Source organism: Nothoprocta perdicaria, unplaced genomic scaffold, assembly GCF_003342845.1.
Source record: "Nothoprocta perdicaria isolate Ctin4 unplaced genomic scaffold, notPer1 scaffold_1, whole genome shotgun sequence".
Taxonomy (NCBI): Eukaryota; Metazoa; Chordata; class Aves; order Tinamiformes; family Tinamidae; genus Nothoprocta; species Nothoprocta perdicaria.
The window spans coordinates 1,790,650-1,803,514 of NW_020454093.1; the positions used below are offsets into that span (position 1 = coordinate 1,790,650).

At 38.6% G+C, this 12,865-nt stretch overlaps 1 protein-coding gene across 1 annotated transcript in view; it reads left to right on the forward strand.

Moving 5' to 3' along the window:
* SSBP2 (single stranded DNA binding protein 2) overlaps positions 1–12,865 on the forward strand; it is a 170,840-nt gene that overhangs the window by 115,118 nt on the left and 42,857 nt on the right. Inside the window, exon 5 of the mRNA XM_026035299.1 lies at positions 3,386–3,475. Coding sequence (XP_025891084.1) covers positions 3,386–3,475 — 90 coding nt within the window. The remainder of the gene's footprint in view (positions 1–3,385; positions 3,476–12,865) is intronic.

A 12,865-nucleotide genomic window follows, 5' to 3' on the forward strand; every position in this document is an offset into this window, starting at 1 on the left:
AGATGCTTTATTTCTTTTCCTGAGGCTTCATTGCCCATTGGGGAAAAAAGTCCCAAGACTACAAACATAAAAGCAGGAACAGATACAGCACATTACATAAGGCAAGACAGGAACTGTAGTTCCACCAAGACCTAAGMGGCGGAAGGCCCACGACTGCAGAATTCCTGCAATTTCCAAAGCAGTGCTTAATTCCCACTCCTTACCAAGGGGTGGCACAACTGGCTTGAAACTGGGGCAGTTCAAACTTTGCACCGTTCTGCACTATTCTCTGTATCGATGGACCTGGAGATGTGTCTTTAGACGTGTCTTAGCTCTGGAGACGGAGGGTTTYCTGCACAGCTCCTGCCATGACAGTGGGCGGCCATTTTAGCAGGCCGCGAGTCGCAATTCCCTCAGGTTCGCTGCAGAGCGAGGCCGGATTCCTCTATATCTTGACTAAGTCTAGTTTAAAAAAATAAAAGCAACACTGTAATCTAAAAATATTTTTAAAATATTGAGCCTTATATAGCAAAGCGTTATCTGTAGGCATCTTTTAAAATAAAGCCTTGATGGAAAGTTTTAATGGCTACCAGAAATCTTACAAATGTAGTTAGATCCTTCCTCCTCCCTGCCACTTCGGAATAATGATGATCTCCTCCCCCCCTTTCCTTTACTGTTAGGAACATAACCTCTTTTTTATTTTTTTCACTCTGTTCAGTTCTGTCCCTTTTGAAGTGATTTGTGAAGTGTGGCAAACAAGAGCGAGCGCTGCCGGGGCAGATCCCCGTATCCCTGTGGGAACAGTGCGTCGCGAGGAGTTGCTCTCGCCTTCCCTTACAAATGTTGTTTCCTAACCTGCAGCGTCTGGYGGAGGCCCCAGTGGAGAGGGACATCTGAGAGCCCTTTCCCATTGGGCATTAGGCACTCTGACATGCATTAATGCCTCATATAATCTGGTTTCAATAAAACCAGCAAGAACCTGGTACTTGGGGCAGAAGGCTCCTGAAAACTGGTCGTGTATCAAAGGAGATGCTGCTTAGTTCTTTTCTGTGTAATCTCTCCATTTGCAGCATTTGATGTATCTGACTTACTGCTGCTGAGATGTGTTTGCCAGCGATTTGTTTTAGTRTCTTCAGATGCTTTTATTCTGTAACATCAACTGTGCTGGACACGCTACAGTGCTTCACACAGGAGCACCAGGTCGTGCAGACACAGCTCAAGTGGCAGAGGGACCAGAAGACATTAGCATGTGAAGAGGGGCCATGGTGTGACCAGGTTTGTCATTATTAGCACCTCTTAACAGGAGGCTGCCCACTCTTAGTCTGACTCTGCACTGCAGAGTAGTCTGGACATTTTAAGGTTCCTTTAGTTTTAACGCCATTGATTTTCACCATCAGTAATGTTACTGCTGTCATTCTTTGTCTAGAAAACCTTTACGTCTGGAAGCGTCCAACACACTTCACTCAAACTGTTTCTGCACCTGTTCATGATTTGACTTGACATTATGATCTGGTGCTCAGTTTTACCAGGTCCRTTTTTTGCCTAAAAAGCCTCCAGCTTGGCTCATCCACTCTTCTCGGGAAATGCAGCTATTCTCAAAGAAATTAGTTGATAAACACAGAAACCATACAAAAGAGAAGATTACAAAATTGTATTATACTTCAGAAGTTATTTATGTGCATTGACACCACTTATTTTCCTTGCTGTTTTGGAGTCCAAGCCAGTGCCACAAATCTGGCAGAAAGGCTCCATCTCACAGTAGGCTTTCCCATGAGTCAAGCTCCATGACACTCCAGCYCCAAGAACTTCATGCAGTGCCCAAGAAATAGCCATGAAATAGCAGATAACCATCTTTGTTTGCTACGACTTTACAGAGTAGCTTCATCACTTATGGTAGTTCCTCACAGAAAGGTTTTATGATTCAAATGTGGTTGCTACCTGCAGTTTATATGACTAACTTTGTCAACTGCAATTATATAGTATTTTAACACTGATCCTAAAAAGGAAAATCTTTGAATAAATAAGAATGTCCTAATTACATTAATGATTTCTGTTTTCTAATGAATCAAAAGTTCAAAATCTGTTCTGAAAACAGTATTTTTTACAACTTCATACTTTTGTAGCGCATTCTGGACTTCTGTTTGAAAAGAGCATACAATGTAGATACTAAATATATTACTGGGAGTTGTTTAAAAAAAATTGATTCTGAAGCACGGTGTAAGCCATTGAAAAATCTGTGGTAATTAACTGAATATTTCCTTTTTTCTTGGTTTAAAAAGGTCAGCTCGTCTTTGTGCCAGTTTTCAGATCTTTCCAGCATTATTCTTTAATTTCCTAGACAGTGTGCCAMACACCTGGGAATATAATTTAGAGATCGGCATCTTTTGGATAGCAAGTGTGAGAGTACAATGAAGTGATCAGTTAATGAACAAAAGTCATTCATATTCTGTAGAGCAGATATTGGCAGATCATTAGTGAACTGCAGGCGTCTCTCTCTGCATTGTGCGTACATGAATATTTTCACAAATATTGTAAGTCTTTATAGGTCATTCAGCCTTATGCCCTAAAAGAAACATACTGCAGGAAGGAGGGCTGCTAGAAATTAAAAGTAATTGAGGTTCCAATACATGGCAACAATAATAGTTTGGCTTCCCTTTTTTGTGACGATCTCCTGCTTATAAATTGCCCGAAGCAATATTCTTTATTTGCTTATTTCAACTGAAGGGTTTGCAAAGGTAACTAATTTCATCCTCTGATTCACTTCTTAGAATCCTTTTTTCTTTTCCTTTCCAAAAATGTAACCTGAATTCTTCTAATTTGTCATGGTGGTTATTTTGAGGGTAGAATCATGAACATTACCCGCAGAATCGTGAGCGTTCCTTTGTGTGCTGCTTGTTACAGAACCTTGTTTTGAAGCTCAATATAGTCCTGAAAGAATATTACAGTCTGCTGAAATAATCTTTAAAGTGCTTGGAAATTGCTGGTAAAATGCATAAATTAGTTCCCTTTTCCTACATGTATATCAGTGTGCATGAGTGGGGATGTTTGTACTCACATAATAAGAGCAAAAGTGTGCAAGTTACATACTCATTTGTGTTCATATAGACATACATTTTCAGATACATTTTTTTATTTAGTCAAGATCTATCTGAGCAATACGTATCTGTATATCCATGCAATCTCCAGCATCCTTCCCCTCAATGTATACTTATGATCTTTAACAAATCGTTACGCTTGTATAAAATAAGACTAAATATTATACAATTTTCATTTACCTTTAGATGAAACAATGAATTGCTTTCTGCATTTTGGTCACAGCAGGTTTTTTGGTCTTTYTTTTTTTTGGCGGGGGGTTTTGTGCCTACCATGCAATGACAAAGGTTTATTTTCCCTTTGTTCTTTTCAGAGTGCTGCAGCAGCTCCCAGTCCAGTGCTAGGAAACATTCCCCCAGGAGATGGCATGCCAGTAGGTCCTGTACCACCGGGTTTTTTTCAGGTATTCAGAAAAATTATGATTACAGGAATTCTAGGATAGAAAATCCTCCGTATTGCTGTTTAAAAGTCTGTAGAAAAGGTCCTGCTCTAAACTATATGTCACTGTATGGTGCAATACTTGAGTTATTTTTTTTTTAACGAAAGTAAATAGATGGAAAGGAAGGGATTTCTCTGACTAGCAAGTATACCATTTGTAAAATAATATAGCGTAACTCATTTCAAAATTTCAGGGATATAAAACGATGCCARTTTACAGTCTGAGCTTGAAAACGCTTGAATATAATTTTAGAACATTTTCTTATGATAAATATTAGAATTGCATTGCTACTTTAAAGTAAGAATGTTGTTGGTCATGTTTAGCCTTGTGGTAGAGCCACAAAATTTTTAAGATTCTCAAATTTCAGTGGGAATTAGACCTAGACAATATAGAATATCCTACCGAGCATCTGTTTGTGTTGAAGATCTCAACTCCAAGGTCTAAGAAATGAGTCAAGGATTTAGAGCATGCATTGCCTCTCATAAGGTCGTAAAAGGAAATAAATACCCAACTAACACTTTGCACATGGGCAGTACAGAGTATTAGGATGCAAAAAAAAAAAAAAAWGCATTTTACAGTGCAAGCCAACCTAACAATTTTAGTCCAAGATAGGATTGCTSATACGAGTGAGCTTGTGTCTCTACTTGATCAAAGCTCAGTTCTTTTTCTCTGCATGGGCTAACTGCTGCTGGAAGCAGTAGATGGGAATGCCATAGATTTAAAACATCTCTTTAAGATGGAGCAAAACAGAAATCTTGATCTCATGACATGAAAGGAAAAATCCAGATTTCCAGAACTGTAAYGAGGGAAAAGAAGATCTTGACAGGAGGCTTCCATTCCATGCAAAACAAGTGCTGAAATCCTGGTTGATAGAGGAGCATCTTTTTCCTTCTTCTATGAGATATGTAGACAAAAGAAAAGCAGATTTCATCTGAGAATGAAGAAATATTTTACTGTCCTACCCCTTTACAGCTTATTGCTCTCTTATCAGAATGGTGCTTGTAGAAAAATGGCAGGATAGGTTTTTTTAGGCCTCTAGAAACTTATCAGTAGTTTATTTCGTGTATCCATTCTGAATGTAAGAGAAAACAGATTATTTGCATAGCGCTCCTTTTCCCAGTGTCACAGAGGCAAGAGGGCTGTATGCAGTGTTGGTACTTACCTAGGGAAACCCTGAACAGGGCATGAGCAGGTTGTTTGCTTGATTGACTCATAATCTGAGGCAAGGTTTAGGAAAGATATTTTGCAAGTGAAGCACAAGGTATCATATAGCTGCCAGTCACAGTATCTTAGGAAATTGGCAGAAGTAATTACTTGTTTTATTTCTGGTTTTCCTGTTATGAACTGCTGGCTATGTAGAGTTTTTTAACACTTTTTTTTTCTTATTTTTTCGTATCATATAAATATTTTACTTTTTCTTGCTTTGGCTACGCCTTCTAGCCATACCACCAAAAGAACTAGAATTTTTGTTTTCTTAAAGGAAAGTAAGAGAAAGGCCACRGGAAGAACAGTTGTGAGAAGTATAGAGGAGAGAGCAAGTATATTAAAGGTTTTGCAGAAGGGTGTGGAGGCTTTGTTTTTAAGTACATAAGCATCAAAAAGCTTCTACTTATTTTGGCTGCTGAGAGAGGTAACAGAGACAAGATGATAGAAAGTTAGAGTTAAGTGAGGCTAAGCTTAATATTTCTCATCTGAAACTAAAGGTTCGCTCAAAGTACTTTACTTCAGTGATGTGCTCTTTCCTAAGACTGTGGGGACGATAGACAGGAAAGATTTCTGTGTTGTTAAATTTGTCCGTAGGGAAATGTCTTTCTGTTTCTCTGAAGTTCACTTTCTCTTCCAAAATAAGCCTCCCAGTATGAAGGACTGCCTTTATATCTCAGATATCTCAGGAGAAAAAAAAAAAAAAAAAAGACAGATCCTTGTTTATCAATATCTGAATTCAGTCTTATTTGAAATCCCCCAGACAGCCTGTTCTTTTTCCAAGGCCTGGGATTGAAAATATACTGAGGAAAATCCATTTTCACTGTAAGACAGTTGGTAACATTAATCAGAACCATAATCAACTCAACAATATGTTTGATGAATCTTCTACAAGACAAGTTCCAAGAACTGATCTGCACAGTCCAATTAGTTTGGACTCCTCCAGAGATTACTATTCACCTATTCTTGAAGCTGCTGAGTCCTTGTCATCGTGTCCCTCTGTAACATGCAAGACTCATTTGGTCTCCTTTGTAGTTGATAGAGATCTGCTTTCCACAGCCAGGCAGCCCAGTTAACAAAACAAATATTTTTCAAGAGATCATTTGTTTTCTCTGTAGTTTTTGTCTGTTGAAGCATATATACAAAAAAAAAAAAAAAAAACATTTTAATTAGCCAGCCTAGCTGTGTTTGATGGCAAACACATAGATATGGCTGGGAGCAATCCCAACAAATAGGAGCTAAGCCAAATTGAAGGCGGGTTCATACCAGCGTGCTGAAACTGTAAGGTGTGTATTAAGCATATAGGTATAGACCTCCCATGATCACGTGCTGTGGAGATGGAATTGTGAATGTTGGGGAAGTGCCTTTTAGTCAAGAAGCGGCTGATGTGGGATTGTAATGCCTTCAGAGCTGATTCTTACTAATGTCTCAATGTGAATCTTGAAAATGGAGGAGCATCATCCATTGTCTTAAAAAGCAGGCAAAAAGACAAGAAAGAAGATTAGGGGGGAAAGTTCCCATTTCTTTAATAGATGCTTTCTTTCTAATTTATCCAATTTAGTGAATGAATTTCTATATGCACTTCCGCACTTGCACTGAACCTGACAGATCACCACACTAACCAAATCATGGAAGTATTTGTCTGTGAATACCGAGGAACTGCAGTCCCTTCTCTGTCTGTTACTGGTCTTCTTTCACTGAGGGACAGAAATGTGCACTTGGGCTTTTCACAGTCTTCTAGATCGTGAAAGTGAGCASTTATGGTTTCTTAAAAGTCAGAAACGTATAGAAACGGTGTTTGAATGGTACTTCTCTATTTAATTCTTGCTAAGGCTTTCCATTACTAAAATATTGTAACAGCTCAGCATTTTGCAAACTGAATCTTATMAGTGGGAATTTATGGAATTTATCAAATTGCCTTTATTGCATTCAAGAAAATATTTGGATTGGTCCAAGCTGAAAGCTACCAACAAGCACTACCTTCCATCTCTGCTTGCCGAAAGCTCTGCAGCATTCGTGGAGTTGCTTCTCAACACCAATTCAGGGAAAGGGGAAAGACAGTAACTTAGATGGGGACTGTACTGGGAACCAAGAGACATGATAAAAGTTCCAGTTTCGCTACAGCTGTGGACCTCTGCTACATAGTGCTGTGTCCCACATGTCCCCATGCCCATGTGGACAAAATCTGGGAACAGGAAGATTTCTCAAAAACAATGTACCAAAAGCTTTACGCTACTCTTTATAAAGTGAGGTATTCATGTATGTGTATTAGGCCACTGCTAGTGACATTAAACAGTAGTTTCTGGAGTGCCTGGTCTACGGAGGAGGAATTTTGAAGCCAATTTCTATTGTATTTCTCTGTTTGTATTTCTGTATTTTAATTCTGATGTTCATGTTCAACATTACAATGCTGAAGGTCAAAAATGTAATGATATAATGAGAGGGAGCTGGTATAGTAGTGTGTAACTGTTATGTAGATGTTTTAAAGAGAGTGGTTTAAAGTGTTTGAAAATTAAATTTGTGAAGTCAAGAAAACAGGTTTATGTGGATTTGGGAAGTGTCTCAATTTCATCTACTAGTGCATGTTACAATATAACTTCTAATTTCATATCTAGATTTTTTTTTGTCTACGCAAGACCATGTCTCCTTTCAGTACATAGGATAGGCAGTCCTCTGGAAATAAAATCGGGTTAGACTGTAACTGCATCTACTCCACAGAGTAACTGAGCCTCCTTCTGCTTTGTTTGCTGCAAAACTGAATGTGCAGGACTAGAGGAAGAGGGCATAGAGCAGTTTTATGATATAAGACTATTAAATCCCAAACAGAAGAACCAAAACAAATTTTAGAGTTGACTTTTTGTCAGGTTGATGTAATGAGACAACAGGTCTAATGCAGCTTGGTGGCTGGGATATCTGGATGATCAGCGCATCTGGCAGTAAGTTGTTTTCTCAGAAAGGGGGTCTCAGGAAAGGGTAGTGGTTAGGAGCTGGAGTGCTGGTCTGAATCTTAAAAAATAACAGTGTGCAATTCTTTCCAAAGTTCTCCATGTTTTCCCTTTACCCAAGGTAAGCTATTTCATTTCTATTTGTTCTTGTTTCTCCACCTATAAAAAGGAAGTTCATAAGGGGAAATCCTTTTAAAAGATAATGAATTGCTTGGGCCATAGAAATCGTAAGCCTGACTTAAACTCCATGAGGACAAGATGACTATATGCACGTCTGAAATTCTCATCTACCAGAATCTTGCTTCCGGTCAGAGTCTTGGAAAGAGATCTTCATTTGCCACTTTTCCTCTCTTAACCACATTCATTATGTTGAGGACCTCTGCATACACAGAGCTAAGACGTGAGGAAAGCACTTAGCTACTATGGTAATAAAATAAAGTAATTTAGGGCATTTTCTGTGCCATTTTTAAGCCTAAGAGTTGGTCCCTTGTAGATTTCTTGTTATGGCTGTCCACAGAGAACACCATGACCTGGGCTTCATCCCTGTCATTAGAGCCCTAGATAATATGAAAAAAATGTATTTACCTTTGGGTTTAAACATTAGGGATTGCATATAAACTTAGCAGCCAAAGTTTTGCAGAAGGCTGTTAGTAAATTCATACAAGATGAAGTAAACATCCATTTCTGATCAAAAATGCTTAGGTCATGGTGTTTTTCATAAGAGTACTGTGCAATAAAGATACAGGAATAAGAAAATCTTCAAGTATTAAGTACTAGCCTCACTCTGTTCTTCSTGTAGACAATGAGATCTGAAGAAATTCATGGTTACATATCATAATATGGTAGGAGGGTGGTAAGCATGAGAAAGGTTGTTTTCATGGGATTTTATTTGCCTTTTAATTATTTTTTTCAAGCGGCTATATATAAAGATCTAGATTTTAGCCCATTGGAAGCCAYTGTTTTTCTCCAAGTTAGCAACAGTTTGCACTGCTGAAAAAGCTGACCCAAGCTGCTTGATTTTGCAGTGCAATTTTAAGAAACATTTAAATGCATATTTAATTAAACCTCAGTTATCTTCACCTCTTTTCTTACTTGGTTGACCAAAACATTGCCATGTTTGCATCTGTATAAAAGAACCTTTCTTTTTTAAAGGCACTCAGGCAGATAACAACATTGAGTTTGTACTTAACTCACCTGGGAGACACTGCCGGGAAGTTAACTCCTCGAGTGCCAGAGATTCACTTGAAACTCACAGCTCGCTTTTCTAGTTTGGTTAAGTAACATTAAATTCTGCCATTGACTCCACCTTTTAGACATACAAGTAAAGTTTTTTGTTTTTTATTGCATTACTGTTTCGTAGTAAATTTGTTAACCTTTGTTTTGATTCAATTTACCACTAATTCTTAAACAGCATATATAATGTAAAGAAATTGTCATGTAGTTTGCTCCATTCACTCATTTGTGATAATCAGAAATACTTGGATAGGCATGGGAAAAATGTGTTGACAGCATGTTTGAAATACAAATGTTACATATTGCTCTTATATAAAGCCAAAAAAAAAAAAAGAAAAAGAAAAACCTCAACCCACTACAGGAATATAAGGCTGTCGTGCCACCTAGTGGCACTTGYACGTTCTCAGACTAACTCAGTCCATATTATGCTGGTATATTATTTTTAGCCTTGCTGTGCTTTAGTAGAGCTGATCTAATGCTTTAGGAGAGCCTTCTTACAGCAAGGTAGGTGAGCAAAAAGAACTTTTCCATTTTTCTTCCTGCCTAGCATTATTCTTGTCTATTTAAATATACATATATATATCTATATATAAAAATAGCACTTAGGTATTGAAAATAACCAAAATAGGTTAGTGAATTAGAAATCAATAACAACATGCACCTCTTTGCATTTCAAAACACAAACAGTGAACTACTGATATATGTTTAAAAAGAAATGCTTATGCAAGCTTCTGTACAAGAGCAGAAACTGTCTGTTCCTTTCTAAAGTCCTTGCTCGGTGCAGGCACCTTTGCACCTCTCCTGATCCCAMGGCAGCTGCGAGTGAACCCAGCCCATCTACTGGTGCCTCAGTTCTGGCCGTCACTTTAGCTCCCTCACACGTCGGGGGCTCCCAGAAGCTSTTCTGCTGCGTGTGGGGTCTGCCCTGTCAGCCCCCTGACGCTCACGGAGTAGCCTCCCAAGCTGCTAATTTCAACAGGCGTCCAACAGGAAGGAATATGGGGAAGGGTAAATCCTCTGGTGTCCCTCTAAAGCCATTCTGAGGTCACTGTGTTGTTTCTGTGATTTGTCTGCTGAGGAGTCCTTATTTGTGCAAGGAATAAGTAATCCCAATTCCGGTAGCTAAGTGACGTGGCTAAAGTTAAAAGATACAGCTCCACAGTGTGTATCTGCAGCGGTTTTGAAAATATTTTGCTTCTTTTTAAACTGCTTTGAACTGTTTCAACTATTGTTTTCCTTTAATCCTCATGTAGTTTCCTGGTTTTTGTGGACATTACCACTTTCGAGGCCCATCTGATTTTTCTTTCAAGCAACCAGGCTTAGTTTAACAATGGCAGCATCCTGCTTAGTCACTTATCTTTCATTGCTGGTCTTGGTGTTTTCCCCACTTTCGTGGCGTTGTCTGTCTGCTTACCCTTCCTGAGAACAGTTATAAAGTTGTTCACAGGAAACAATTTATGGGTGGTAGTTGGGAAATCCATATTATTCTTAATGCAGAACCTGCAGTCTGTCTTCTTTTGTGTAAAGATTGAAAGAATCATCTGGTTTATATTTTTCAACTGTGAGTTATGGAAATCTCCAGTTTCTAGTAAAACTTACCCATGACACGAGTGAAGCTGTATTTGATACAGAAAGGCCATCATTTTTGCTTAGGTGAGTAAGGACATTAAGTATGTCTTCATTCAGACTGTAGAGATGAAGCCTCAAGTGCCTTTTGCAAAATCAAATAGCAACTGTGCTATATTCTTTTTGCTAAAATATAAATATACAAGTCATTAAAAATGAATTGACTGCAGAACTGGCCACACATGCTCACAGCTAGGCTAAATGCCAACCTGTGGGGGAAATGAATTAGGTGCAGGTGCAAAAGTGAAACCTTAAAGAATCAGATCCTGGGTAGAGCAGAGAGAGGGAAGTCTTAGATGTTTTGAAAAGCATCATGGATTGTTAAATGTTACTGTAAGCAAATGAAATATCATCAAAGCTGCAAATATAGCTTCTAAGTAAAGCCAGTGGCTTTGGTAGGCCTTGAAAAGCTTTGAAAATATGAAAGTGGGTTTTGAAGAGGATTTCTTTTCCCTCCTGGGTTCATATAATTAATGCAAGTAAGGGGAAATTTATTGTACCTCTGGAATCTCTGTTGTTTGTAAGTGTTTCCACCCCAGTGTTGCAGACCTGCATCCACTGGGAATACTCGAGTCATAATATAAAAATGTTTGTATGTATAATCCTTTGCAGAACTGGGACCTGTGCAAAAGACTTGTCAGTATTGTATTATAATTTAAAATACTTTAATTATTAATTTGACTTTCTGGACTAAGTGGGAGGGGCTAGCAACTAAAGAGATCTGTAGGTAGTTTGTGTTTGTGCCTCTCTTTTTCTTTCATTTTCTCTAAATAACAGAAATAAAGTCAACTTTAAAAAGATAAAGGTGTCTGACATCTGCTGGCTTTGATAATTCTACCCTGCAGTTGTGGTAATGGTTTTACTGCTCGTAACTGTTAGAGCAAATTAAAACTGCTCAGCTTGAGTAACTAAATAAGCTTTGAGCCCACACGTCCCCCACCTCCCCTTCCAGYCACTGCTGCCTGGGGACTGGAGCCAGGGAGGGGTGGGATTGGGGATAAATCACCGATATCCAAGGCATCCCGTCTCGCCTTTCCCAGCCCTAACCAGAAAATCCATTTGCTCTTTGTCCACTGCCCATGTACCCAGACTGGCCTTATAGTTGACTTCTGGAGCCCTGGAAAGCAGGGGGAGCGGATGTCATTTATACAGGTTTCCTTCTGTTGAGGTTAATTCAGTTCCTGTTGTAGCTGGGCTGTAGCTCTTTACGGGAGCCACAAGTGCTTGGGTTTTAAACTAAAATATTTTCAGGAAGATGATGCATATAGCCTCACAATAATGTATTTATTAACTATAACGCAAATAATTATTTTTAACAAACCCTTGTTTGTCATTTTCTGAGGTATTCTGAAAGATTAATCATAAGTGACAATTAGGGAAGACTAGAAGGACTGCTAAATTTGAGAAAATATTCTCTCAGGCTTAGTAAGCTGTGATTAAAGTGTCTGAATTATAAAAATATGTTTTTTTTTTTTTTTAAGGGTGGTACCTCCTGACCTTCCAGTTTTAGCTTTAATAAGGCTTGAAGAAATTAGTTCTATTTTCTGTAAAATTTGAAGTTAATCATTTCAATTTTTATTTTTATTAACCTGGTTTAAATTACATGTATTTCACAGCTGCTTTCAATGTGTGCTGCCTTTGAAATTCCTTTTAAATATCATGTGCGTAATTTAGCCTCTTTCTCTCCCACTTGCTAAGTCTTCGTGAGCATGAGATACTGGTATTTCCTATAAGGCGACGCAGAGTCAGTAACAGTACAGCTCCTAAAGATCATCTATGAGCCAAAYGAGGCTCACAAACTCTCTCACCTTTCTGGAGAGGTAGCCTGGCTAGCAGGAAGATCCTACTTCTAAAAATCACACCGAGATGTTTAGCTGGGGACAAAAGGATTTTTGACAGAGGGGCTTTTTGGAGATTTTGCTTTTCATTTCTGTATGCAGGGCGTACAGGGTATACTCTCCCTTGCAGGAGTATGTTCATAGCCTTGCAGTATTCCTTCATTTTGTGGAACAATTTGTTGGTGAGRGGTAAGGAATTCATTTTGATTGGAGGGATAATGTTGCTTGTATTATAACTTTTGGAATCTTAAATGGTGGCAACACAGATGTCTGTGGAAGACTTCTCAATTTTTTTTTTTAATTGTGCTCTACACTCCAAATTAAATAAAACCTCTTAGAGTTTCCATTTATAGGTTGCCAGACCACACCAGGCAGCTCTTAGCAAACCGTAAATACGGAAATGATTTTTATGGGCATCCTCAGCTGAAGTGCAATGAAGCACTTGCTCATGAGGCTAGATCTGGTCATCAGGAAAGGCCAGCATAAGAGGGAAGGTTTCACTTCTTTGT